At 43.8% G+C, this 27430-nt stretch overlaps 1 protein-coding gene across 1 annotated transcript in view; it reads left to right on the top strand.

The window, feature by feature from the left end:
- EXOC4 (exocyst complex component 4) overlaps window positions 1-27430 on the top strand; it is a 309923-nt gene that overhangs the window by 47979 nt on the left and 234514 nt on the right. Inside the window, exon 7 of the mRNA XM_088165994.1 lies at window positions 1864-2041. Coding sequence (XP_088022120.1) covers window positions 1864-2041 — 178 coding nt within the window. The remainder of the gene's footprint in view (window positions 1-1863; window positions 2042-27430) is intronic.

Genomic DNA, 27430 nt, shown 5'->3' on the forward strand with positions numbered 1-27430 from the left:
ACCTTCTTGCAAAAATGACCTGGCAGATTTATAGGACTTTGTAGGGGAAAAGAAAAATTAAGATAAGAGGTGCTGGCTAAGCTGAAAACAGGGAGATGTGGGGATACAGTGATGAGAATGGAAAATGTCCTGGAGTGTGGGTCTGGGGGATTTCATGTCCATCAGTCTGAGAGGAGGGAGACGCTGGAATTTCAAACAAAGAGGATCTGATCACTGGAGTATTGTCTTAGTAATGGCTCCATAAATAAGTTGATAATGTGAGGTCAGGCTCAACTAGTGAGAATAAAGTGAACTTGTTTAACTCTCCAGGTAGTTCAGTTCTGCAAAATTCTTCTTTCCTGGGGCAGCAAGGAAGTGCAGGGGTAACAGAGGGGGTGCAGGGGTACCCGAGCTCTTGTTTATCGTGGGATCTTGGTGGAAACTGGGCTGTCACTGAGAACGTTTTCTCAGTGGTAGAGAATTCATTTGGTTCCTCAATGTCACATTTTTTAGCATTGGTGCTATTCTGAAATACGAAGTAAAGGGATAAATACACGTTTGATTGGGTTTTGTTTGAAGAGGTATCTTGGTTCCACTGGCTCTTTATTTCTGAGTTGAGAAGGTCACGAATTAATTCAGAGGGCTGGAGCCAGCCTGGAGAAGGGAAGGATCCAGGGAGAGCTTCCAGAACATTCCAGGGAATAAAGGGACTCCAGGAGAGCTGGAGAGGGACTAGGGACAGAGGGACAGGACACAGGGAATGGCTTCAGGTTGGGAAAGGGGAGATTGGGGTGTGCCCTTAGGAAGGAATTCCTGGCTGGGCTGGAATTGCCAGAGCAGCTGTGGCTGCCCCTGGATCCCTGGAATGTCCAAGGCCAGCTTGGACAGGGCTTGCAGCACCCTGGGATGGTGCCAAGGGCTGATCTTGAGGGTGTTCCCAAACCCATTCCCTGTCGCTGTGGACACTGAAAGGTGCTGGAGAAGGAGTGGGAGCAGCTCCAGCTCTGCCAGGTCCTGCCCTGGAGATCACAGCTTGTGCTGGGCAGACTGGGAGCATGTGGTGGCTCCAAAGCTGCTGCAGGAAATGTGATGGAGCCTGTCTGTCAGAGCTACAAGTGCCTAACATATGGATTTGGGAAGTGTTATCTTCATGTTTTGGTGGGGTTACGTGGGGACTCGAGTTGCTCATTAAACGGCGCTGAACTCCATCGGGATTTTTCTGGTCTCAAACAGTAAAAGTGTGATGGCACTGCCTCGTCACAAACCGTTCAGGACTTTGTAAAGGTGCTTTAATTATGGTAATTGGGCAGTAAGGAACCGTAGGAGCAGGTACAGTGCAGTAGATTTAGATGATGTTACAGCTATAGCAAATATAGGAGTAAAATCATGGGAAGTGATGAGGGTTGTTGATACTTTTGCTTTGTGATATTTCCTGTTGTTTGAAAACTGCCATATTAATTTAATAACTCAAAAAGCATTCCTTTTATCCTGTTTGTGTGGGTAAGTCAGTTTTTACTGCCCTGAGAGACTTTTTTCTGGGGGAAGAGTAGCTTGTTTCCCTCTCTACCTGCAGCCCTACACAATGGGCTCTAATATTATGTTGGTCCACTTTAATTACTGTGGAGTTATTAATGCTTTTGTCTTCCCTGTAGCCCTAAACATGAGAGTTTTAAAGAGAGCCATGCTGAATTGCTCTCTTTAAATATAGGGAAGGGAATGAGGAGAAAAATCCTCAGGAATATTCAGATACCAAACCTGAGCTGAATCGAGCCCACAGAGAGGGTTTGAAACCAGGTGACCTCAGCAAGTCACAAAGCAGGGCATTGAAACCACAGTGCCCCGTGTGCCTGTGGAATGTTCCAGAGCTGTTCCTGTGCTTCCCAGGTTGCTGCTGGAGCTTCTGGAGCTGCTCTTTGACAAGTTCAACGCCGTGGCCGCCGCTCACTCGGTGGTGCTGGGCCACCTGCAGCAGACAGTGGCCTCCCCCTGCAGCCAGCACGATGGGGACATCAAGCTCTACGACATGGTGGATGTGTGGGTGAAGATCCAGGATGTCCTGCAGGTAAGAATCCCTCGGCTGGGCACGTTCTCAGCTTGGCACAGCCTTTAGAACCGTGCCAGAGAACGCCGGGCGCGCTCAGCAGTGCTGGGATTTGTCTTTGGGGTTTTTTTTTTTGGGAAGTGGCCACATTTACAACAGATTGTTAAACTCCAAAGAGCTTAAATATCAGCAAAAAAAAAAAAATCCCGTGGATTCATCCTTATGGTGTTTGGAAAGGTTGATTCCTTTTGCCTACCAAGTGATTTATCAGCAGCTTTCAAAGTGACATTTTTGTTCTGTGTTACCATGTCATGCCTGTCTTATAAAGTGTCACAGCTCTAATGGCTTGTCTTCTGCTGTCATTATGGCTGGGTTTAGGCAGCTCAGACACTTGCTGCCGGCGTGTCTGCAGCAAATTCTTATTTGATTCTTCCTCTTAACTGCAAGAGACTAAAGCTGTACCTTGCTAAGGCTTTATTCGGGTGCTGAGCTCTCACCTGGGGATCTGAGGCTCTCTCAGGCAGCAGAGCTCTCATCTGTCACATGTCTGTTCTCTCATTCTTGCTGTGTTAGTGTTTGGTGTTGTATTAAACACCTGTTTAGTATTTTTTTTTTTAATTTATTTATTTGGAGATTACCTTTATACATAGTGCACAGATGTGGAACTTCACCTGGCATGTGATAGAGGAGGTCAAGGAAGCGAGCCTGGCTTTATTTACAGGAGGTGGAAGGATTTATGTTGGTCATTCCAGCTCTGGGCTGGTGATGGAAAATGCCCTCTGCCTCCTGCCCTAACTCACTTTTTCAGTTTTGGGCTGGTTTGTAGCTGTTTCTCTGCAGGATTGTTTGACTGTGCAGTGATGCAATTTTTTTTCTTACACAAATATCCCAACTGTGTTCATGGTATGGATTTAAATACTTGGACAGGATAAATGTAAGGTGTGGGCCTTCAATCCCCTCCACTGACTCCTTACCCACATATTTCTAGAATAATTCTTATTAAAGAAATCTCCATCACTTTTCCCCATGCCACGGACTTGCAGCTCCCTTCAACGTTATTCTTGCAAAATTTTCCTTGGAAATGTCCAGCCAGAGATTCATGAGGGGTCTTCTGAACAGCAGGATATCACACAACTGAAATGGGAAAAAAGAAGTGAAGAATAAAAGGGAAGAATTGAATTTAAGGATCTGTGCAGTGGGTTTGGAATGGGGAATCTGCAGCCATCTTCCTGAGACCCATGAGGTCCAGAAAAACTTCAAGCTTTGAGTTCTGCAGGTTTTGCTGCAGAAAGACAAAACCTTGGATAAGAACCCTCTCAAGATTGTTCCTTCAGTGTAGCAGAACATCAAGGCTGGATATTCCCGTCCTCTGGGGGAGTTTGGGATGGGTTCAGTCCTGGTGTGGGGTGAAATTTGGGATGATTTCTGTTGGCTCTTCCTGAACAAGGCTGATAGAACTCGAAGCCTGTGGAGGTGTGAGCACCGAGGAGTGAAAGTTCTTTCTGTGCTGGGGAGACAATGTCTGACCAAGATCTCTGGAAAAACTGCCAAGAAAAACACAACAACCCACTTGGAATTGTTCCCATTGTTCTTGGGTGTCAGGGGGAGTCAGAAAAGCTTCCAAAAGAGCTTTTACAATGCATAAAAGCAGCACTTTAAGATCCATAATCTCTTGCTGGTTTAAGGTAAGAGATGAGCATTGACTGGCATGAAAGGGAGGAAACGCTGCATTTCTTTGTTCAAAATCTTGTGAGTGTTTGTACCTCAGTTCCACTGGAGTGGCTTAAAATATTTTTGCCTTAGAGTGTAAGAAAACCTTTGATCCCAAAGCCTAAATTATCTCTAGCCTGCTTTTCTGAGTAAGGATAATTTTTGCAGAGGAGATCCTGCGTTTGCAGCAGGGGGAGCAGAAAATTCAGTTTTAAAAGTGTTTACAGCTGTTGGGGGGAGGCTGAAAACCTGGAGGAAGTGACTCAGGGAAGCGATGCAATTCCTTCAAATGCCAACAAATGGAATTTGGTCACCACAGCAGAACAATGTCACACGTTCTGTACGTGTGCATTGTGCATCTCTGCACGTGAAATTCCTGACAGCAATTGTCTCTCCGTGCCTGTACAAAATAACAGGAGCCCGTGGTGGGCAGGAAATTTGTGGGGAATGAGTTGTTTTCTGCAGCTTATTTTTTGGAGCTGGATTTCTGAAAGCTCCCTGAAATAACTGCACCAGGCACTGTGGTGGCTCAGCACTGAGCAGTGTTGAGGTACAGAACATGCAGATATTAAATATTTCTGACCTTCTCTGAGAATGGAGGAATAACACACAAGATAGAGTGACCTTTTCCAGTCGGTGGTAGAATGCTACAAAACAAACAAACAAACAAAAGCAGTTTGTCAAAATATTAGAGCAGCCTTGTTCAGGAAAAAAAAAAATTGAAGTTTTTTCCTTGTCTCACAGCCAGCGTAGCCCTCGGTCATATTGTTCCATCGATGGGAGAGGGGGAGAAATTTGTTTAAATTTTAACTTAAAGCTTGGCATTTTGTGTGGAGCTAATTGAGCTCTTCAGAGCAGGAGTGGGTGGAAGAACCCCATTAATGCAGGAGCAGGGCCTTGGCTGGAGAGAACTGGGAGCCACGTGCTGGTGTGAGTGGTTGTGTCAGGATAAAAAAATAGTGAGGGAATCCTGAGGTTTTCTGGGATAATTCAGTGCCCAATTCAGAACCTCTGTGCTGTTGGGATGAGACCAGAGGAGCCTCTCTGCTCTGGAGCCAGCCTGGGAGAGCTGGGAATGCTCACCTGGAGAAGGGAAGGATCCAGGGAGAGCTTCCAGAACATTCCAGGGACATAAAGGGGCTGCAGGAGAGCTGGAGAGGGACTGGGGACAAGGGACAGAGGGACAGGACACAGGGATGGATGGGATCTTGGGAATGAGGAATTGCTGGCTGGGCTGGGATTGCCAGAGAATCCCTGGGATGGCCAAGGAAGGATTGGAGCAGCCTGGGATGCTGGGAGGTGTCCCTGGAATGAGCTTTGAGGTCCCTTCCCAGCCAAGGCAGTGCAGGATTCTGGGATTCAGGAGACTCAGAATCCATTGCCAGGGATTGGGATGGAAAATGGGGAGAGAAAAGAGAGGAGAAGGGAAGGGAGAGCCTTCATGGTTTGCTGAGATTCCAAGGGAAGGCCCTGGATCCATCAATTGCTTGGAGAGGAGATGGATCCAAGCTCAGGGTCTGGAGAGCTGGGAATTGGCAGCCTGGAGAAGGGAAGGATCCAGGGAGAGCTTCCAGAACATTCCAGGGAATAAAGGGACTCCAGGAGAGCTGGAGAGGGACTGGGGACAAGGGACAGAGGGACAGGACACAGGGAATGGTGCAGAACCCTGCAGGAGAAGCTACCAATGGCTTGTCCTGTTGGTGACCTGTTAACAGCTCAGGCTGGGGCTGTTTGCCTCCAAGGGAGAGATCTTCTCTCCTTTCTTCCTGGAGAATTTCTAGTTGATGACTCTCAATTTTTTGGGGTCTGTATTTTTTTCTCCCTCCCACAGAAGAGAGGGAAAATCACACATATTTTCTCTGGGACATAAATCTTTAGCAGGCTCTCTGGTGGGCTGTCTGCTGGGAAGACACTGACAACTAATATGTTCCTTTTTTGTTTTTTTTTTTTTTTCTGTCTAATGCATTCCTGTGTTTTCCAAAATTGGTGTCATTTAGCAGCCCAAACATTGCTGAAACCATAAGGAAACTGGGGAAGGAGGAACTGAAGGCTCCTCTCTGCCCACACACTCCCGTTGTGCTACTGCAGAGCTGGGGATTTCAGACACTGAGCATCGAGAAACCTCTCTTAAGGATGCTCCACCATCCTCAGATCCTCCCTTAGATATAAATATATTCCTTTATATAAAAAGGAACGGCATTTGATGGAGGGAGCAGGGAAATGGGATCATTCTGTGCCTCGTGGCTGGCTCTGGTGGTGGGCAGTGGGGGTGATCTTGCAGAAAAGCTGCATTTAAATTGCATTTGCTGTGTCACACTTATTGTGGGACAGCACTTGGAGATGAATTTCAGGGCTCTGCTGCAGGAACCTGATTCCTTCTCTGTTTTTGAAGGAATTAATGGCACAAAGTGCTGGTCCCCTTCATGACCCAGGTGAGCAGGGGAGTGTCTGTGCAGTTCTCAGTTCCTCAGTGAGAAAGGTGTGGAGAGGTTTCAGCTCCGTGCCAGCTGTGTCAGCTGTGCTGTCATCCCACTGCTTCCTTTGTGCCAGGATGGGGTTTTTTTGGTGGTTTTTTTTTTTTTTTTTTTTTGCCTGGATGTTCTTGGGTTTTTTTGCACTTTTTCCTTTCGTGGCCAGGATGTTTTCCTTGCTCTGGCAGTGGTGCTGCTCGTTCTCCTGTCAGGAATGTGATTTGAGAGAGCTGATTTGGCCAAAGGTTTTTTGCTGGCTGCCTTTTCTGCTCCCTCAGGTCCCTGAACTGTGGCAGGGCTGGCACAGGAGCAGGTGAGGGAGGGAAGGCACCGTGGAAAAGGGAAGGGAAAAGGATTTTTCCTGGCAAGGGAAGGGTTTTTCTATCAGCTGGAGCTGCTCATGGAAAACCCCAGTGGTTTTTGGTGGGTGGCTCACACAGGTCTGAAGCTTTGCATTTAAAAGCTGTTTGTGACACAGTTGGTCACTCAGAAAGTCAAATCAGCTCCTTGCAGGAGAGCTGTTAATGTGCCATAAATCCTGCTTGGAATGTCAGGGCAATATCTGAGATTGCTGCTGCCTTTGGGAAGTTCACCAGGTGATGTTTTGAACCTGAAGCAGTTATTTTTCACAAAGTGTCTCCACAGATATTTAATGGCTTTGTGGTCATCCTCCAGATAATGGGTCTGACAGTCTTTGTGGTTCTTTTGAAATGGTGTGAAGTGTTTGGAACTGCTGCCCTTGGACTCCTGACTGGTTTGTCTCATTAATGCTCATCTCATTGAGAGAGCTGTTGGTCATAAAAGGGATTTGTCTGCAGCTTTAAAAAATAAAATACAGCTTCACTCAGTCTCCAGCAAGAGAAAGTGAGGAGGGAGAATTCCACTCCTCAGAATGCTGATATTTAAAAATGGAATTTAAATAATTAGAGTAGGTCACTTGATACTTTTCTCTCCCACCTGTTATTTGAAGTGAGCTCAGCACATGCAGGAATAAATCCAGCAGGGTGTTACAGTGTTTGCTGCAAATATGTGCTGCTAAGAACATGAGAATTTCTGGGGAAGTTTATGATCCAGGAAGAGTTTCATCTTTCTGCATCTAAGAAGGGACCAGCTGATTTTGCAGGAAGGTATTTCTTTCAATTTTGGCCTTGCCAAAAAGATTTGTAACGTCCTGCCTCCCCTCTCTGTTAAAATGTTTTATAGGTTTGCTTCAATTTCCCTAAGAATTGAAGTCTTCTTGCAATTTCAAGCAGCAAATAAATCGGTACCTTTCTCAAGCTCTGAAGAAGGTGCACTTGGAATTTGGGATGGTGTAAATGGCCTGGATAAAGGAGAAAAAAAATGTGTCAGGAAGTGCAGAGAGGTTTCATGCAATCAACAGATGGCAATGGCATCCTGGCCTTTAAAAAAAAAACAAATAATATGAAGTAGAAATGGCCCAGACTGATGTGTTTTCTCTTTGACTGGACGATCCTGGCTGAGCTGTGTTCAGAACTAACTGAATTAAGTGGTAACAGGGACCTGGATGAGCTCCAGAGCTGAGCTGCCTGCAGACATTGGATTCTTTTCTTTCCCACAAAACAGCCCTTGTTAACCAAGCTGTGCCATAGTTTAAATTCTACTCTGTTAGCAGGGGGACAGAGCAGAGTTTTTCTCCCATAATCCTGCATTAACAACTTTTGTTTGGACACTTTTTATCCTGGAGCCGTTGATCCAATGCATTTCATAAACACCAACATTTATGCTGAAGTTCAAAGAAATCAAGCCCAGAATAAAAAATTATTTGTTTGAACAATGCACAGTCAACTTGTGCAGCTCGTGGCAGAGGTCAGTGGGCTTTGGGGAGATTTTAAAAAAAATTTAACTCCTTTAATGAAATATTTGCAGATTTATAAGCAAGGAAAAAATTCATCATCTTTGTTCCATGCTGTAGAGCATCAAGCTGCTCTGAACTTCATTTAAGGTGGATTTTCCTTTTAATTGTTTATCAAATTTAGTTATATTATTTAGTTATATTATAGTTTTATAGGGGTTTGGGAGTTTATGCCTAAATATTCATGGAACCAAATCCATGTGAGTTAAAAAGCAACTTCAACTCTGCTGAAGGTGCCCAAATTCTTGTAGAGAGAAATAATTTCAAAAAGCTGTTTGGTGGAGTTGTGAAAGTCAAAGTCAGCTCTGCTGGGTGTTAGGCTGAGAGGAAAAGGTTGGGAATGCAGGATAGGGAATGACACATTCCCTACTTTGATATTTGGCAGTTGCCATGAAACCTGTGCCTTGTGAACCCTGGGCCATCATTAAATTTTTCTAATTGATACAACTTGAGAACACAACATTTTTTTCCAGCTTTTTTTTTTTTTTTTTCCCCAGTGATGCCACTTGGAAGCTTTTCTTTCTCAAGTTGGGAGATTGTCTGACAAGGATTAAGAGGGGTGTGAAGTGACCATCACACCTGATGTGTGTCTGTGATTCCAACAGGAATGTGAATTTTGGAAGTAAAGGATGCAGAATTCCCAACCTGGACAGGGCTTCTTATCCTTTATCTCCTTGGAGCTGATAAATAATGGGATGATGTGGAAGAAATGGGAACTCTGCTGCAGATTTGAGCCATATCTTTTATTTTAAGTATTTTTGAATTTTGTCAGCCCTGATGTGGATTTTTTTACCCCCCCCCCCGTTTTCTGTCAGTGTCTGCTGCACTTCATCCCTGCTGCCAGCTGGAATTAGGAGGTGCTACCAGGAGTTCATCAGCATTTGTGGACATGTTTTATAGGACTATAAAACCTCTCTTTTGATGTGCTGAGCTCATACTCTGTCCCTGTGTGAGTGCCTTTCAAGGCAGTGACTCCTTCCCTTCCCAGCACCATCAAAGCAGTGTGAAAGGAAAAAAGGCCAAAATGCCCTCGTGTCCTCCCTGCAGGATTCCTGCTCTGACACGGGGACCCACGCAGGCAAATCCCTGCTAATGGGAGACAGGAGCTGATCTCCCAGGGAAATGTTTGTAAATTGTTTTATTTCAAAGCCTTTTCTGCTCCTGTGCTGTTCTTCTTGTGCTTACAGTGCGTGACATTTGCAAAACCTTAGGCTAGAATTTTTATTTTTTTTTTTTCCCCCCTAAAGTTTTCCAGCTCTTGCTGTTTCTTTCCTTGTAGGAAATCTCTGTTTTTACTTTGGGGGCCTGAAGGCTTTTTTTTTTTATTATTATTATTATTGTTGTTGTTATGTAGGGAACTCTACAGAATTGCATCAACCAAAATTCTTCCAGAATCATGGAATGGTTTGGCTTGGAAAGGATCTTCCAGATCATTCCAGCCCTGTGCCATGGGCAGGGACACTTTCCCCTAGACCAGGTTGTTCTAAGCCCCATCCAAACAGGCTTTGATATTTTTTTTTTTTACTTTTTTTTTTTTTTTTTTTTTTTTTAAGATTGTGCTGCCCAGCTGCCTTTTGAAGTGTATTTATTTAGGAATTTTGCAAATATCCCTGGGTGGGTTTTGATCAGTAGATCATTGGGTTTCTATGTACACAAGTACATAAAGTAGATAAAGTATATCTAAAATATATCTAAAATGTATCTAAAAAGTATCAAAAAAAATAAAAAAAAAATCTAAAAAAAATCTAAAAAAATCTAAAAAAAATCTAAAAAATATCTAAAAAATATCTAAAAAATATCTAAAAAATATCTAAAAAATATCTAAAAATATCTAAAAAAATCTAAAAATATCTAAAAAATATCTAATATAATAATATATAATATAAAATATATATAAAATAAAGAAGATAAAATATAGATAATAAATAATGGATAATAATATCTTGATTGAGACTGGGATTCTTGAGGGGAGGTCCACTGAAAAAAAAAAGAAAAATTAATCACTTAATCATCCTCAAAACCTTTTTCTTAATTACTCTAAATTCATTTTTTTGGCTTCAGCCATATTTGCTGTACCAACTTTTAGGCACTGAGCTCCAAAAGGATGCAGTTTGTGTTTCCAGAGAAGTCCTGGAAATGTGTCTGCAGAAGGCAGCAGCGAGTTCCTGGTGATTCCCTGGTGTTCTTGGGGCTCAGAGAGGCTGCACAGCTCCAAACCTGCCTGCTTTGAGGGAAATGACAAATTCCCAGTTCATGTTGGGAACAACCCAAATCCTCTTCCACCCCCAAACCCTTCTGTTCCACTCAGTGGGGTTCTGGCTGTGGCTCTGTGGGTTCAGCTTTCTTGGACATGTAAAAACACACTGAAAATTCCAATTATTTGTCAGGAATCAAGTGGGCAGAAGTTGCTTTCCCTCTGTTTTTTATTGCATGTCATCCCCTCCTTGTGTTATCCTTCCTTTGTGGGAAGTGCCAATGTGACTTAGGCAGAGTGTGGAATTATTTTTTATTTCTTCATGAGAAATGTTCTGATTTCCTCTTTTTAAGTGAACTGAGAAACTTATTTCAAAAAAATCGGAACTAAAATCAAGGATTACATTTGTTTCAGGTTTTTTTGTTGGTTTTTTTTTGTTTGTTTGTTTGTTTTATGTTTTTTCATGCTTTTAGATTGGAGGAATTTTGCTAATTGCAGAAGCACAGAATGATTTGGATTGGAAAGGATCTAGAATTAGCTGAGCTTTAAGATCCCTTCCAACCCAAACCATGCTAGAATCACAGGAAAGACCTGTTGGATTTTCTATCAAAATACAGAATATGAGTACAAAAACAACATATTCATTGTTGGTTGTAATCAAACAACTGGAAAGGAGTCACTGTGTCCATGCTAGGGACCATGGAAACCCATTTCCACCTGGGAAAAGGGGGACAGGAGGGAATCAGGGAATTAAAAGTGGCCTCTACACAGTGATTTTATTCTCAGGGTGTAATTAAACACCTTGGAAAACTCTTTGGGGTCTTCATTTACTGGCAGAGGCCAAAGAATTGTGGCTGTGGGTGTGCCCTGGGTGAAGCTGGGAGCTGCAATCTGATTAAAAAAACAAGTTTTTTACACCATTCTTTCCAGTCTGAAAAAGCTGCACTCCCTCTGCTTTGCATTTGCTTGGAAAAAAAAACCCCAAAATATTAAAGAACAGCACAAGGAGAGCAGGAAAAATCCCTGTGTGCTCCATTCAGTGGGCCCAGTGCTTTTATTGAGTGGAGCTTTGCCCTTTTATTTTTAGTATTCCAGAGCCCTGGAATGTCCCTGCTCACTTCCTGCTGCAGTTCCTGGGGGTGAAATGTTATTTTCCAGTGAAAAATGTGGTGGTGGTGCCCACTATTCCCAGTGAGTGAGGAGCCCTGGAAGGTGCTATAAAAATAATTCTCCTGCTGTTAACTCAGACCTTGCTTTCCTGCACTTTCTGGTGAACCACCCTGTGAATTTCTGTGATGGATGAGGTTTTCCAAAAGAGCCAAAGGCATTTAGGATCTAACTCCCTTGGCAATCTAGTGGGGATTGGACAACTAATTACTTTAGATTCTTTGGAAAATCCCAGATCTAATTTTATATTATAATAACGTGGTTTTAAAAGAAGGTAAACCTCCAAGAAATATAACATTTGGTGTAATTTTGAAACTTTTTTTTTTAATAGACAGGAGAGCTGTTTTTGTGGCCAATTCTCCTGTGTTGAACCTCTTTTGGAAAAGGCTTGGAGCAGGAGCTGGGATGGATGGGCTGGATGTTGCATTTTCCAAGGGCTGACCTGTGGCCCTGTGCAATACCTGAGATGAAAAAAAAAAAAAAACGAGCAGGACTCTTGTCTGATGCACTCCATTTGAACAGAGGTTAATTGTGTCGTTAATTTTCTCTCCTGACCTTAAACACTTGAAATTTGCTGCCCATGACAGGGGAGAATAATCCAAATTAGTTACACCTCCCAGCAGGACAGTAAATAAATAAATCAGAGCTGTCCCTTAAGCATAATATCCGAAATCTGTCTGTTTTTCCTGACAAAGGACACTGGAACAACACAGCAGATTTATCTGGGCCACAGTGAAAAAAGGATGATCTCACTTTATTACAGTGATTTGGTGCTTGCTGCTTAATCAGGGTGTCACATGCCTGGTGCCCTCTTAGAAAAAAACTCCATTTTCCAGCCCCTTTTCCTGCCAGAGTGATAAATGATGGTGCCTCTCAATTATTCCTCTCGTGATAATTTTGCTTTAATTCACGAGGGTGACTTTTCTCTTTTCTCACCAACACTGCTTGGGGCATTGAGAAAATAGAGAATTGAAAGTATTTCTCAGGAAATCTGCATTTTTGCCTTCACACTCAGAAGAGTAGTGGAAAAAACAAGGATTCCAGGGGAAAAATTGTGAAAAATTACTGTGAAAATAATTTCCAGTGCATGGTGAGGTTTCAGTTCTGCTTTTGGTGTGGGGACAGGCCAAAACCCTGGAAAACAACACACTGCAAGCAGAATTTGAGCATCCTGATTCAGCTTTTTAGTGGCAAGAGGGATTGAAGGAGTGAATTCCATCCCTGCCTTCATGTGTGGTTCAGGACAGGGCTGTCCCACCAGCAACTCATGAATACTTTTCCTGGAGCAGAACTGTGACTCTATTTCTGTTCATTATTAATATGTCATTTTTAAATTTTAGTATTTTTGGAGCTCTTTGGAAGCATGAGGGGGTTGGAACTGGATGATTTTTAAGGTCCCTTCCCAACCCATTCTGTGATTTATTTTTTTTTATGATTTTTGTGCAACAGGCACCTCAGTGCATCTGAGTTTATGCAGGAATTTGTACAGTCAGCCTTCCCTTAATGGCAACCTGTGTGATTTCCTTGAATTCTCGGAGGTTGCAGGTTAGAATTGGATCCTCCTATTCCCAAATCCCACTTTCCTTAGCAACGATTCTTTCAGCATAATGTTCTTTGGTTTAATATTCTGCAGAGACTCGAGTTGGAGCGATGTTCTTTGTTACTTGTGCCTCGTATCTGCTGGTTTGCCTCTGCTCCTTTTTGCTTTATCTCTTAGCTGTGTTTGCTGAGAGCCAGCCAGATGTTAATCGGAATTTTTGCACTGAAATGTTTCGTGTTCTCCAACACCAGCAGCACGATTTCCTCACGGTCCACCCCGACACGCTTTGACTTTGCAGAGTCACAGGGGATGAAAATCCCAACCTCAAACACGGACTGCAGGGATTGTGCAGGTGCAGAGGACACTCAGATTTTCTGAGATTTATCCCCGAGGTCAAACCAAACTGTGCTGTGCTTTTTTGACGAGTTTTTATTGTGGGTCATTCCTGCTCAGCCCCCTGGGATGTGCCAGCCTTGGCATTTTCTGGGATTGCCTTTTTTTTTTTTTTTAAGGCCAGGAGTTCAAATGAAAGGTTTGGTTAAACATTCTTCTCTTTTACATTTCGTTTTGCTGTGAGCTATAAAATTACCAATTTCCTTAAAGATCAAGTTGAGGGTTCACAGATTAATTGATGGTCTGAAAGCAGCCTCCTGTGATATTTCCTCATGGCCTGTCTAGGATTATTGTGTGATCTGGTAGGGAATTGTTCATTTGGATGCATAATTTTGTGCTGTGTTCGTGATCCTGAGGGCTTTTGGCTTTATTTTGAAAGGTGGTGATGAAGGAATGTGAATCCCTTTGACATTTCCAAGCTGCAGCCCCCTCAAAATTGTAACTCAGTGTCTGCTGAAGGAGTAGATGCTGGAAAACAGGAGCAGCACAGTGAGCAAACACATCCAGGGCAGGGCAATCCAGTTAAATTTAGGGAAAATTCAGTAATTTGGATTTTTTTTAATTTTTTTTTTCTATTTGAGGAACAGACAGAGGGCTCTTTCACGCCCCCACCTTCCCTGTCATCCAGTGTCCATAAATTCCTGAAAATATCTTTTATCTTTCTACTGGCTGAGATATTGGAAAGGCAAAACTTCCTGAGGGTGTGGAGGGAATTTTAAATACCTTTGTGAGCAGAGAACTGAAACTTTTGGAGTTTTTTGGGTGTCATTATCTGCTCCCAAAGGCTCTGCATGATGCTGAAAGAGCTGCCTGGTGGAAATTTGGTTGCAGGGGTTGTTGCAACTTTTAAACTTCACAGTGCCACGTTTGGGAGATTTTGGGTCGTTGTGCTAATGTGGCATTAAGGAAGGGGAAAAAAAAAAAATCAAATGGCTTTTCAATTATAGGGAGAAAATTGACCATTTTGGGCTGTAATTGATTTGTATTTGGTTTTTGGGGTTTTTTTTTTTTTTTTGCCTTGCTTAAATAGTCTGGCTGTGTGAAAATAATCCCAGCACGTGGGGAAGATGCTGATGATGCTGGCATTTCTGCAGCTGCTTCATTTGGGTTTGCAAAGGGAGGCCAGCAAGGCTGCCTGGGAGAGACTTCAGTGCAGCAAGGTGCTGGCATGGCAGAACAGAGCCTGCTGCACTTTAATGAATCTCAAATCAGGTTTATTTTGCTGAACCTCAGCTTATTTTTACAATCCTGAAAAATGGCTCATTAATTGCTGGGAGCCTGACCATCCCTTTGGACAAAAGAGGTTGAGGCCAAATTAGAATTTCTCTTAAGCAGAGCTGACTTGTTCCTTTTGATCATCACCACAGCAGCCCTGGGTAGTTGTGTTTGTTTTTGAGGGGACTTCGGGTTGAAAACATGAATTTTTTTTTGCTTTATCTGCCTCATTTTGTGTCTGAATTTTCACAGAGTCACAGAATGGGTGGTATTGGCACACACTGATGAGTTTTTTGAGCCTTTTTTGCTCCAGGCTGTGCCAGGTGTGGCTTCTCCACTCACCCAAACTCCTGCTGGCTTCTCCCTCATCTTCTGAACCATCCCATCCTTGGATTAGGATCACTTTTGCTGGGATAATCCCTTCATATTTCAGGGATTTCCCCTCTCCATGCTGCTGTGTGTCACTGGAGGCTGAGGCTGTGCTCTGCAAACACTCCCACAAATTGTAAATACAATTTGTACAACTTGCTGCTGCTTTCCTGCACGGACTGAAAACATCTTGGATTTAAATCTCGTTTTCTTTTGGCTCTCAGGTGCTGTGATATCCTCTCAGACCCTTGTTCTCCTGTCAGCTGGCTGATGGAACTGGCTGGCTTATTTTGGAGTGTCAGGAGCTGTTCTGTTGCTTTTTTGATGCGTTTTCCTCATTCCCCAAACTCTCATCTTCCCTGAATTTACTGCTCTGCTCCTTCCTTGCTGCTGCATTATTGTCTGCAATACTTCCTATTGATTTTGTGTGTTGGGGATGATTTCCTTTGCTGAGCACAGTTGTGAGGAATTGGAAGTAATTTGCTCAGAGAAGGGTTTGGGCTTCCTAAGATCTAGAAGATTGTTTAAAATCTTTTCTGTAGCCTGATCTGAGGAGGTTTGATGCTCTTGTTTGGGGAGTTGTCATTTTATTAAGGCCACTTGGTGCATTCCTGTCTCTTTGGTTGGTTTTGTTTTCAGCCAGCAGGAAAAGCTGTTTCATTTAAATTAAAAAAAAAAAACACCCTTATGTTATGAATTAAATTTCATATTCCATTCTGGGGTTCTCCAAACTGTTTACTGAGAGCAAGAAATTCAATTTAGTAACTGTCAGAGCTGTCTTGTGGAGACTTGAGAGAAAAGGAGCATTTTGAGGTGGAGAGAGATTTATTTCCAATATTGCCCTGCAAGTTGTGAGTTGTTGAGAGAGGTGAATAATCCACGTGCCATAATCTGTCAGAATTGGAACAGGTTCTTGCAAAATGTTCTGTTTTTAGGATTGAGCCAAGAGTTTAGAGATCACCTGTTCCTGTCTGATGTTTGAGCTGGGTTTTCCTGTGCCTGAATTTGCACATTTGGGGAATTTGGGTCGGGGGGGGGATCTCAGGGTTGTCAGGGAGCTTTGATTTCTGGTGTGGGGAGCTCTGGCTCTGATCCAGAAGAGCAATTAATGGGATGAGCTGATGGAGGGACCCATCCCAGGCTGGAAGTGATGCCTGAGGGCTCTGCTGGCTCCTGGCCAGGCTGCCCAGCACCCTGCAGGATAAATGCAATATTTTTATTAAAAATCTTAAATTTTATATCATTTTAACTGTATAGAATCCCTAAAATTTTAGGGATTTTTAAGGTGTGTAAGCAGGGCCAGGAGTTGGACTGGATGATCCTGGTGGGTCCCTTCCAGCTCAGGATATTCTGTGATTATTATAAATATTTTTTAACAAATAACCACAAGTCCAGCCTCTTCCAGAAGGTGCTGGCAGCTCATTTCCATATCTTTACTGGGAAATAGCCCAGCCTGGATCTCCCAAGGTTCAGAGTGTGTTTTATGGAATATCAAGTGTGTTTTATTGAGTATCTCTGGCACTTCTGGACCAGGAGGATAAGGAAATAAAGTTGTCATTTGTATTCTGCTGTTTGTCAGCCTGCAAACAGGGGGGATCTGGGGATAACAGTTCATTATTTACTTAACAAAATCTGTCACTTTGGGGATTAAAAATGTCATTTCTCAAGAAGTGGAGGGCTTGGATGTGCTGCTGGAGCCTGTACCTGTGGCAGAGCTGTTGTGTTTCCATGTGGGAATGGAGAAGAGCATTTCCTCCTGTGCTTCCAGCCCGACCCTGCACTGAAAATGAGGAACTGACATTTGTTTAAAGGCAGGGGCATGGGAATTGCTCCAAGAATTGGAATGTTCTGTGTTCCTGCATTATCCTCATTGAAAAAGCTGCCACTCCTGACCTGCTGAACAGATTCCCCCAAAAATCCCAACCCTAAATAGACAAGGCTGATTTACAGCTCCAATTAAATCCCAGAATCATCCAGATCATCTTGTCCAACCCTCAGCCTGTCAGCAGAGGAAGAACAATGTGGGAGAAGTAGAAAAGTTTTGGGGTTTTGGTTGTGTTGGGTTTTTTTTCCTTCTCTGGTTCTCCAAACTCATGAGCTTCCCCAAAAAAGAGTTTTTGAGTCCAGAGCTTGCTCAGCTCCCATGACTTTCATGTTTCAGGCACTTCTGAAATCCTCACTTTAAAACCCTGACCTGGGCTGAGAGAATTGGATTCGAGTGGAACTTTTTGCAGAGAAGTTGCTGCAGAGTGTAGGGAGCAATTAGAGAAGGCAGGAGACACCTTCTTGCTAAGAAAATCCAAGGCAGCTCAGTGACCCAACAGCTTAAGGGCACAGAGAAAAGGAGATTTTTTTTTTTTACTGATTTTTTTTTTTTTTAAGAGAGAGATAGTGGGATTTTTTTTTTTTTTTAATTTTGTTTTGTTTCTTTTAAGAAAGCAAAAATGAATAACAGGCCCTTTCTGCAAACACAACCTAAATGTGAGATCTTAAAGGTAGTAGGACAGTGACAAAGAAAACACTTTCTCCAGTTTTATCTTTACAAATGGAAATGTCTAAAATCCATGATGGCTCTTCAGTCAGGATGAGGGGAGTATTATGTGGATGCATCTTGTTGTCATGATAATTCCGGAGGGACCATTTTCTTCTCCATCTGAAAGCTGGGTGGTGATAGATGTCAAATATTTGTCCTGGGTGGTAAAGTAAATATTTGCCATCTACCTGTCCCCATCAGTGAGCAAATTGCTTGCAAACAACACCATATTGCAAGGAGGAGGAACAAAATGGCATAAAAATTAAAGGTGAAGCCACTGAATGAAAAGGAGACACTAAATAAACCTAGAAGTGAAATCAAAACGAAGGTGGATGGATTCCCTTGTGATGGAGAAAGCCAAATTATAGAGTGCATTATGCAAAGGTGGTGAGATGACAAATGTCAGTGGGAATCTGTAAAACTGTTTGCACACGAGGCACAGAAGACAGACTTGTTGTAGGAGGTGGAGGAACATGCCTTTAAATAAAGAATTCCTCTGTCTAGGGAGAGAAAAATTCTGAATAAGAGAAGGGGCAAAACCCCTGTGTTGGAGGAGCTGGAGGGTGTGGGCAGGAATTCTGTCTGGGAATGGAGGAGTGGAATTTTTCCTTTTATTTAATGGCATGAAGCTGTGTCAGGGGAGGTTTAGGATGGATTTTTAGGAAAAAGTTCTTCCTTCAAGTGGTGACCAAGCTCCCCAGGGAATGGGCACATTCCCAAGGCTGCCAGAGCTCCAGGAGGGTTTGGACAAAACCCACAGGGTGGAATTTTGGGGTGTCTGTGCAGGGCCAGGAGTTGGACTTGGATGATTCCTGGTGGGTCTCTTCCCACTCAGGATATTCTGGATTAAACATCCAGAGGAACAGGCATCATAAAATAAAATTAACAGAAAAGGAGGGTAAAGCAAAAACCCAAATTCCAGAATCCTAAACGGGCAAAGAAAGCAAAATTATCTTTGGCTGTTTCTTCACAGTTGTCCAGTCTTGGAATGATTTTCTTTGGAGAGAAAAAAAAGCAGCAAACAGACAAACAGTGCAGCTGCCAAGGTTGGAGCTGTGTTTATTTGGCACAAATAACTTAAAATACAGAAATCAAGCCCCAGGAGAACTGATAAGCTGAGATATTTTTGAGAGGAGGCTGTAGGAGGGATGTGAAGATGAGTGCTGTGGGTTTTGTGGATCAAATCTATTTGATGGATCTTTAGACCCTTAAAAAAAAAAAAAAAAAAAAAAGACACCTGCAGAAAGCATCGTGGGTTTGTTGAATTGCACAAGATTTTGTGTTTGGAAAAAAAAAAAAAAATCGACATTATGGGAAAGAGAAATGATTTCTTTGAAACCATTCTGGAGTTGTGAGAGTGTAGACAAGGAAACAACCCAGAAACTTTTCCCTTCTGATAATAAAAACACCCAGGCAGTGCTGGAGGCTTTAGAAAGAACTTAAAAATGAATTTAAGCTCCAAGACAGAATGTCAGAAGACTTTTTTTAGGAAGGAAGAGTCTGAAATCATTGAGGAACCAGGAAAGATCTGCAGCCTCTCCTTAAAGCCTCCAGCTGAGGGTTGGAGAAAAAGCAGAAATGTCTTATTTACATCTACAAAAGAGCTTGCAAATTATTTATGTAGTGGAAAAATTGGCTCTTATGGGGTTTATTTATTTATTTAATCACTCAGAGCTCTTGAAATGGATAAAGAACTTTGTAATGGGGTTATTTTGTTGGTCGCTGGAGATTATTTTTTTTATTTTGTTTTTAATTGACCAAAAAAAAAAAAAAAACTGACCAGGAGATCTAAACTAAGAATCGATGGAAAATTATCATAATGGAAGGAATAATTCTGCTTGGGTGATGCTCCTTGTGGTGCTTCAAAATTTGACAGCAAATATTGATGCCTGCCACAAAATCCAAAATCTTCTGTGTTATTTGGGACAGGAAGGGACTGATGGATCCTTGAGATGTTTAAATAAGTGTTCTGAGAGGGAAAATAAAATTCTTTGTAGAGATTCCATGGCTCTAAATGAGGCAAAGGCAGGGAAATGTCATTTTTTAGGAGGCTCGGTGGCAGCGACTGTGAATGTGCAAAGTGTGATTCACACTGGGAGATTTTGGGGAGCACAAAGGATGGATATCCAAGGAAATTTTATATTATTTGATAGAAAGCAATGCTGGCAGCCTCACTGGTGTCTGAAGGATGTTGCAGGATTGGAAGGGATCAGGACTGGGGTAAGGGGGGTTTGCAGCACGTTCACATTCTGCCCTAAAGAGAGGCTGGAAAAGTTGGGTTTGATTCCCTTAGGAAGAGAGCAGATGAGGAAGGAGGATAAAATACTGGATGGGAAGGAGGAATGGCAATTCCTGCTTCTTTCTGCTGCAGGACGTGGAATTACAGAATAATTTGGGGTGGAAGGGACTTTAAAACCCACCCAGTGCCATGGCAGGGACACCTCCACTGTCCCAGGGGATCCAAACCCCAATGTCCAACCTGGCCTTGGACATTCCTGGGATTCTCTGGCAATCCCAGCTCACCCCAATCTCCCCTTTCCCAATCTGAAGCCATTCCCTGTGTCCTGTCCCTTGTCCCCAGTCCCTCTCCAGCTCTCCTGGAGCCCCTTTATTCCCTGGAATGTTCTGGAAGCTCTCCCTGGATCCTTCCCTTCTCCAGGCTGCCAATTCCCAGCTCTCCAGACCCTGAGCTTGGATCCATCTCCTCTCCAAGCAATTGATGGATCCAGGGCCTTCCCTTGGAATCTCAGCAAACCATGAAGGCTCTCCCTTCCCTTCTCCTCTCTTTTCTCTCCCCATTTTCCATCCCAATCCCTGGCAATGGATTCTGAGTCTCCTGAATCCCAGAATCCTGCACTGCCTTGGCTGGGAAGGGACCTCAAAGCTCATTCCAGGGACACCTCCCAGCATCCCAGGCTGCTCCAATCCTTCCTTGGCCATTCCAGGGATTCTCTGGCAATCCCAGCCCAGCCAGCAATTCCTCATTCCCAAGATCCCATCCATCCCTGTGTCCTGTCCCTCTGTCCCTTGTCCCCAGTCCCTCTCCAGCTCTCCTGGAGCCCCTTTATGTCCCTGGAATGTTCTGGAAGCTCTCCCTGGATCCTTCCCTTCTCCAGGTGAACATTCCCAGCTCTCCCAGCCTGTCCTCACCTCCCATCATCCCAGGGTGCTCCAAGCCCCATCCAGCCTGGCCTGGGACATGCCAGGGATGGGCCAGGGGCCATCAGCAGAGCTCTGGGCAGGGAACTGGGGGGAAAAGGTTTTTGGGACTGCAGTTGAATGGAGGAGCTGCTGCTCGAGTCCAATTCCCTCTGCCAAAGTTCATGTTCATGGATCTGTGGAATTAAGGCTGGAAAAGAACTTGGAGATCACCAAGTCCAACCATCAACCAGCACCGTGGTCACCACTAAAATATGCCCCTAAATGCCACATCCACACCTTTTTTTGACACTTCCAGGGATGGTGACTCCACAATTTCTTCATCATTTCCTGTCTCTGTATGGGTTTAAAATTTACAATTAGAAATGGACTGAAGGAGGCACGTGGGGAGATGTTCAGGCATGAAATATCTTCCAAAAATCTGTGTTTCACAGAAGTCATTGTGGGCAGATTTACAGGTGAAGTGAATGGGACTCCTTGTCTGCTCTGCCTGACAAATGTCAGGTTTAAGGAGATAAATCCATGTGGTTTAGATGCTTCTCTGTGGGTTTTGTTTCCTCCCCCTCCTCCCCCTTGCTGTAGTACCAGAAACGAGGTCAAGGCTGGGGGAATCAAAATTAGCTGAAAAGTTGGATAAATCTGAAGAAAATATTGCAAAATCTATTGTTATATCACTCATATAGATAATAGAGTATATATTACCTCTATCACTAATGTATATGGTCCCTCCCAGCTCAGAATATTCTGGGATTATTGAATTATCTGAAGAAAATAAATGAAATCCAGTTAGTGCAATGGTGGCCAAGTTGTGCCAGGGCAGGTTTAGGTTGAGAATCAGGGAAAGAATTTTAAATTCCAGGGAAGTGGTGGAGTCCCCATCCCTGGAAGTGTCCAAAAAACAACTTGAGGATGGGATTTAATGGTGAACATGGTGCTGATTTGATGATCTGGGAGATCTTTTCCAGCCTAAATGATTCCAGAGTTCTGTGATCAAAGATTTGGGTAAAAAAAACTAATGTGGAGGGAGGAATTTGGCTTCAAATCTATCAAGACAGTTGGAAAGGGGAGTGGAATTGTGTTTCCCAGGATGTGATGCTGTAGGAAGGGCTGAGTTTAAGCCTGGCCAGGGAGGTTGGAACATTCCCTGTTTTCCTGTTTATCCCAGTGCAGAGTGTATGAATAGGGAGTGATTTTGGGGATGTTCGTTGTGCTTGTGTGTCCCTCTGAAAAACCTCCAAACATCTCTCAGACCGTGTGAGGTGTTGGGGATGGGACTGGGTGATTTCCTGAGGCCTCTCCCAATTTCCTGTGATTCCTGGAAAATCTCTGGGATTGCAGCCCTGCCACCCACAGGGATGGGTGAAACGCCAGAGAACCAATCCACCAGCTCAGGGGTGTCAGAGCTGTGCAACTTTTCCTGTCATTCGGTTCCAAAAGCTGCCCTGCAGGTTGGGATTGGGAAGGACGTGACAATTAAATGTGGAATTAAGGGGAGGGGGGGAAGGGGGAAGGGACGTGTTGCATTTAACTTCACACTCGTCATTGAAGTGCCAGAATTAAAATCATCAGCTCCCTGTGTGGTCTCCTTATTTGTAAGAACTCAAGTGACATTAAAATTGGATGAAAATGAGCTTTTGGTTGAAGGGTCGATGTGAAAATCAAGGGAAGCTGAAGGAGGAGGGGAGGGGGTGATTTCCCTGCAAACTCCCCGTTGGCAGAGGGGAATTGTGTGTTTTTATGTGGATCTGCACCCATCCTCCTCCTCTTTAAAGCTTTCTCCTCACTGCAGCCTTACCCCAGCATCCTACTTGCCTTGATTTATCAATTATTTACACTCGGGCTGGAATGCATTTAAACTTTTGGAAAATAAAGGTGGGTATTAGTGCTGCATTTCTGACTGATAGGATCAGGGGAGCTGCAGCAGACTAATGGAAGGGAATGAAGGCAGCACTTGGGAGCTGCTGGCTCATCCCTGACAGTGATTTGTGTGTCTGCAGGATTTCCAGTGCTCACAGTGTTTAAAATGTGCCTGTTGCCTTTCCTTTGTCTGCCTGCAACCTGTGGGCCTGGATTTTTTTGTTCGTGGTTTGGTTTTTTTTTCGCCCTTCCTTGGATCCTTCTCTTCTCGATGCCGTTTTTATTTGGATCTCAGTGATATTAATAAATGCACTCTGGATCTCTTGGATTCCTGGGCCTGGAGCTTTGTTCCAACCCTGTGTGGTCTCTCCTAAGCCTCTTCTCTTTTATCTTTTGTAAATAAAAGTGACAAATCTCCCTGTCCTGTTGTCCAGCTGAGTAATGGAACTTCTTCCATCCTTCTCTCTCAACATCCACGCTGTGGAGCTTTTTAACTGCTTTTTTTTTTTTTTTTTTTAATTTATTTTATTTGAAACAATTCTGTTTGTTGGAAGCTGTTCCTGCTGGGAGGGGGAGGGAGAACTCCTAACTAACATCTTTTTTTAATCCATGGGAAGGGATTGGTGTCACACACCAATAAATAGGTAACTGTCCTCACTGCCAACATTATTAGATTGCAGGAGACAGTAAATTCACAGACTCCCTCGTGAGTCACAAATGTCTTAAAAAACCTCACAAGTAATTATCTGAAATGGAGACAAGTTAATGTAGGTTTGTCTCTTCTAATTCTTGTTCATGGTTAGAAGCCATGTAGTAATTAGCTTTTTTTTTTACTAAAGTTATATTTGTATATGTTCAATGTACCGTGACAAACCTGGACATGTAAACTGATGTACTGACAGTCCTCTTGATTTTTTTTTATTTTTTTTTGAGTTACAAGGGATGCATGAAGGGGTTTTGTTTGAATAACTGTGGTAGCCTGAAGTGATGGGTGATGCCTGTGCATCATCCTGAGTAAATAAATGCACTTTTAACCTCTGAAATGTCAGAGCAGGAGGGAACTGGTGCAGGGGGAGTGGTTGAATCTCAAAGGACAGAATTTGCCGTGGTAGTGGCAGCTTTTCCTCTGAGCAAGCAGCACTTGGATGGTTGGGAGCCTGGCAGAGTGCAGCAATGGATGCTCAGCCATCTGCTTTATCCTGGCTCCACCCTGTGGCATTCCCCTGCCAGTGGCAGCCACATTCCAAGGAATTCTGCACGAAGCTGGACCTGGGGCTCGGTGCCAGTGCAGGATTTGGTGTTTTCTAAGGGTTAAACACACACACGCTGTGTCTCCCTGCTCCTGCCCCAGGCACGCTCAGTTTTATTTGGAATTATCCATTTCTGTCCCTGTCTTTGTTAATCGGTGCCACATACCAAGAAAATGAATATTCAGGGATACTGGAACCTGAATTCCAATATCCAACCTTCTGGCCCAGATGAGTTTCTGACAATATCCATTTCACCTCTTCACTTTTCAAACCAAACCAATCCCCAGCTCTCTCACGCGATTGCAAGCAAAGAAACCACGCAGAAAAGCTGACTGTGTGGCCTGAGGCTGGGGTGGGGTTTCGGCAGGAAGGACCAGGCTCTGGGATTGCTGCTGGGGACAATCTGGATGGGCTCACACCTCAAGCAGTGACAGAGGGGTTCTGCACTAGAAGGAAGGATGGAGATGGCAGGGTGCTGTTCAGGGGAGGCTCCTTCTGAGCAGCAGCACCAATACATTGTGTAAATCCTATGCAAACACAGAGTGGAGGTTTTGTTTTGTTTGGTTTTTTTTTTTTTGTGTGTGAGGCTTTTAGCTTTAAAGTGGATTCCTGTTGCTACAGCATTTCCACTTCCCTTTGGCAAGCTGAAGAACTGTTTTTACTGAAGGGAACAATGACGAGTGTGATTGGGTTGGGCATTGGAAGCCATGGAGTGATTCCAGCAGCACTTACACTGCTCTGGGGAAACAGAAGTGATGGGTGCAGCTCTGGCTGGAGCAATTTTATCTAAAATGATTTGAACACTTGCCAAATCCAATGTGATCTAGGCAGGGCACAGTGTTCTCAGGGCTGGGGAGTGCTTTGGGAATTATGTTTGGAGGATTCAGGGCTTCCCAGCTGGAGAATCAGGTGAGGCAGCCACAGGAATTCCTTCCCAAGATCCCATCCATCCCTGCCATCGGGCACTGGAAGCCATTCCCTGTGTCCTGTCCCTCTGTCCCTTGTCCCCAATCCCTCTCCAGCTCTCCTGGAGCCCCTGGAATGACTCTGAGCTCTCCCTGGAATTTTCTTTTCTCCAGGTGAGCACCCCCAGCTCTGCCTTTTCCTTCTCAGTTCCAGTTTCATTCTGATAATCAATTGGCTTTTTTTTTTTTTTTTACCTGCCATTAATAGAGGAGGAAAGATAATCTTTACCTGGGAATTGAAAGCTTCTTGCTTCTCCCTGTCCATTCCTCGTCCCTATGAAGGAATTAAATTCATTGTTCCTACTCCATCCCTTTAAAGGAGTCAGAAGTGTCTTGAAGGTCACATTGCTCCTTGAAACTAATGATGGTGTTTTTCCTAATCCTATTACAAGGCCCCTGGTATCATTAGATGGAGCTGGTAGTGTTGAGCTTCATTTGATAAGCTGATGAAAGGGGGAGGAAAAGGCTCCCTGATGCAGAAAGGCATTCAGGGATCTGCTGGAATGGAACATGTTCACAAACATTATAATCTGCTTAACAGTGGCATTTTGGTGCTGCACCTTTAGAGAGCAGCATAAAAGGCAGAAGGGAGCAACCCTGATGGATGCTTTAAAAGCTGGAATGTCTCATGCACAGCAGCTGTAAACAGCTGGAAATTTTTATTGGGTTTTTGTTGGTTTTTTTTTTTTTCTCCTCCAAGCCTGAAAATGGGAATCTTGTCTATGCTGTGAGCTCCCCCCTCTGGCATCACAGTATTTGGAATAATGTCAAAAGAGCCCAAAGCCTTACAGAAACAGGTATTTCTGGAACAAGCTCAGGGGCACTTCCCTTGTTAAAATGTGATTTTTTTTTTTTTTTTAAACCTCCAAAACCTGAGTGCTGCCAGCTCTGCTACAACTTCCACCCGTTTGGGAAGGGGGTGAATAGAAAGCCGTGGGTATTGTAGATTTGACAAAGAGGTTCTGCAGCTCTGCTCTCATTTCAAAGCCAGCAGTGGCCTTAAAGCTGGGCTTGAAATGGTGGCTGCTGGGCTAGTGTCAAAGGGGAACGTGCCCTTTCATCAACCTCTTGGTGGCACTGGGCTCGTTCATACAGAAACCTCCATTTCTGCCCTGGAATTTCGCTGTTCTTTTGTAGGAACTCTTCATGCCACTAATTTTCGGGGCCGTGTGTCTCTTTTAGGTGCTTTGCCTCTGGGCCACAGCTGTAAGTTCAGGTGTGCTTGGATCTTAGAGGGTTTGGTGGAATTAGAAAAGGCCAGTGTGGGTTTAAAAAAGGGGTCAGGAAAGCATTTGGGGTTGGGCTGGTGCTTGGTAAAGGGGGGTGGTGGGTGCCAGGCTCTGAAATTTGGAAAGGGTGAGATCTGAAAGGCCATTCTGACATGCTAGAGGTGAAATAGGGATCTAGCAAATGTAGGATTTTTTAAAATGCAGCATCACATCCCTTCCTGTGACATCTGTTTAAAAGCCTTTTGTAGATAATGAGTTTAACTATAGCAGATTTCCTTTTTTTACTCCACTTTTCCTCCTTCACACCAGTTTGTAAATCACTTTTTGGGTGATGTCTCCTTTTACAGCAGCAGATTATGAAGAGGTGGATGGAAGTTTCCTGGGGTGGAAGTTTCCCTCCTCATCCTCTTTTTTTCAAGTCACTCTGATGACATTTTTAATTGCTCTGGAGGAAGATGAAGCAACTGGTGGCTCTGTAGTTCTCTTACTCACTTTAATTAAACTTTCATTGTCCCTACACCGTTTCTTTCTCACTGTTTTCTCTCTGTTTGTACTTTTGTCTCACTTTTTGCTATTCCAAGGCTCTTCGAATCCCTTGCTCAGCCTCTGAGCTAATTCCAGGTGCATCCATTCTTCCCTCAGATTAGGATTTGAACAAAGCATTTATTTTACAGTATTTTGGCATAAAGCACCCTGTGATGGATCCCTGAGCTGCTTGTGGCTGTAGGGAAGGGCAGGATGCACAAACTGCTAACAACAAAACCCTCATGTCCCCACCAGAGCCTGCAATCCTGCTTGATGAGAATAAATCTTAAACCCAGGTTTAAAACAGGGCTCGGACTCCTGTCCGAGCACCACCTTGAGATTTTATATCGGTTCTAGCAGGTCTGGAGGTTCTAAATGTGCAAATCCAGTCAATTATCAGCACCAGGGAGGGAGCCCAGGGCTTGAATTCCTGTCTGGGAGCACCGTGGGTGGCTCAGGGCTGGAGCTGAGGAGCAGCAAGCAGCAGCTCTGGCTGCTCTCACGAGTGTCTGGCACCAAAGCCCGGTGCAGACACATTAAATCTCCTCCTGCTGGAGAAGTTTGTGTACTTTTGACTGGTGCTAATTGATGGGCTGTGCCCTGGAGGGGCATAAATCTCTGCAAGTCAGATTTATGAGGACCTTTATGTTTGTTTGGCAGCGTGAGGCTTGTTCCGGGGATAAATGGAGTGAGCAGGGAGAGCTGACACGCTGAAAAATGTGAGATCCTATTTCTCCCCTGGAATCCTGCACTTCCAGAGCCATAAAACTTGAATTCCTGGCGTTTGGGAGCCGAGGACTGGGAGATGTGCAGGTGTTTCCTGAGGGAAGGATCCCCAGGTATTTTTGTTCCCGTGTGCTGCAGGGATATCACATGATTTTGTCAAGTGCCTGATTAAGTTTGACATTTGAAAATAGAACTTCACGCCGAAATAAGTACTGTACTTGTGAGTATTTAATT

The sequence above is a fragment of the Sturnus vulgaris genome, chromosome 5, assembly GCF_052056855.1.
Source record: "Sturnus vulgaris isolate bStuVul1 chromosome 5, bStuVul1.hap1, whole genome shotgun sequence".
Lineage (NCBI taxonomy): Eukaryota > Metazoa > Chordata > Aves > Passeriformes > Sturnidae > Sturnus > Sturnus vulgaris.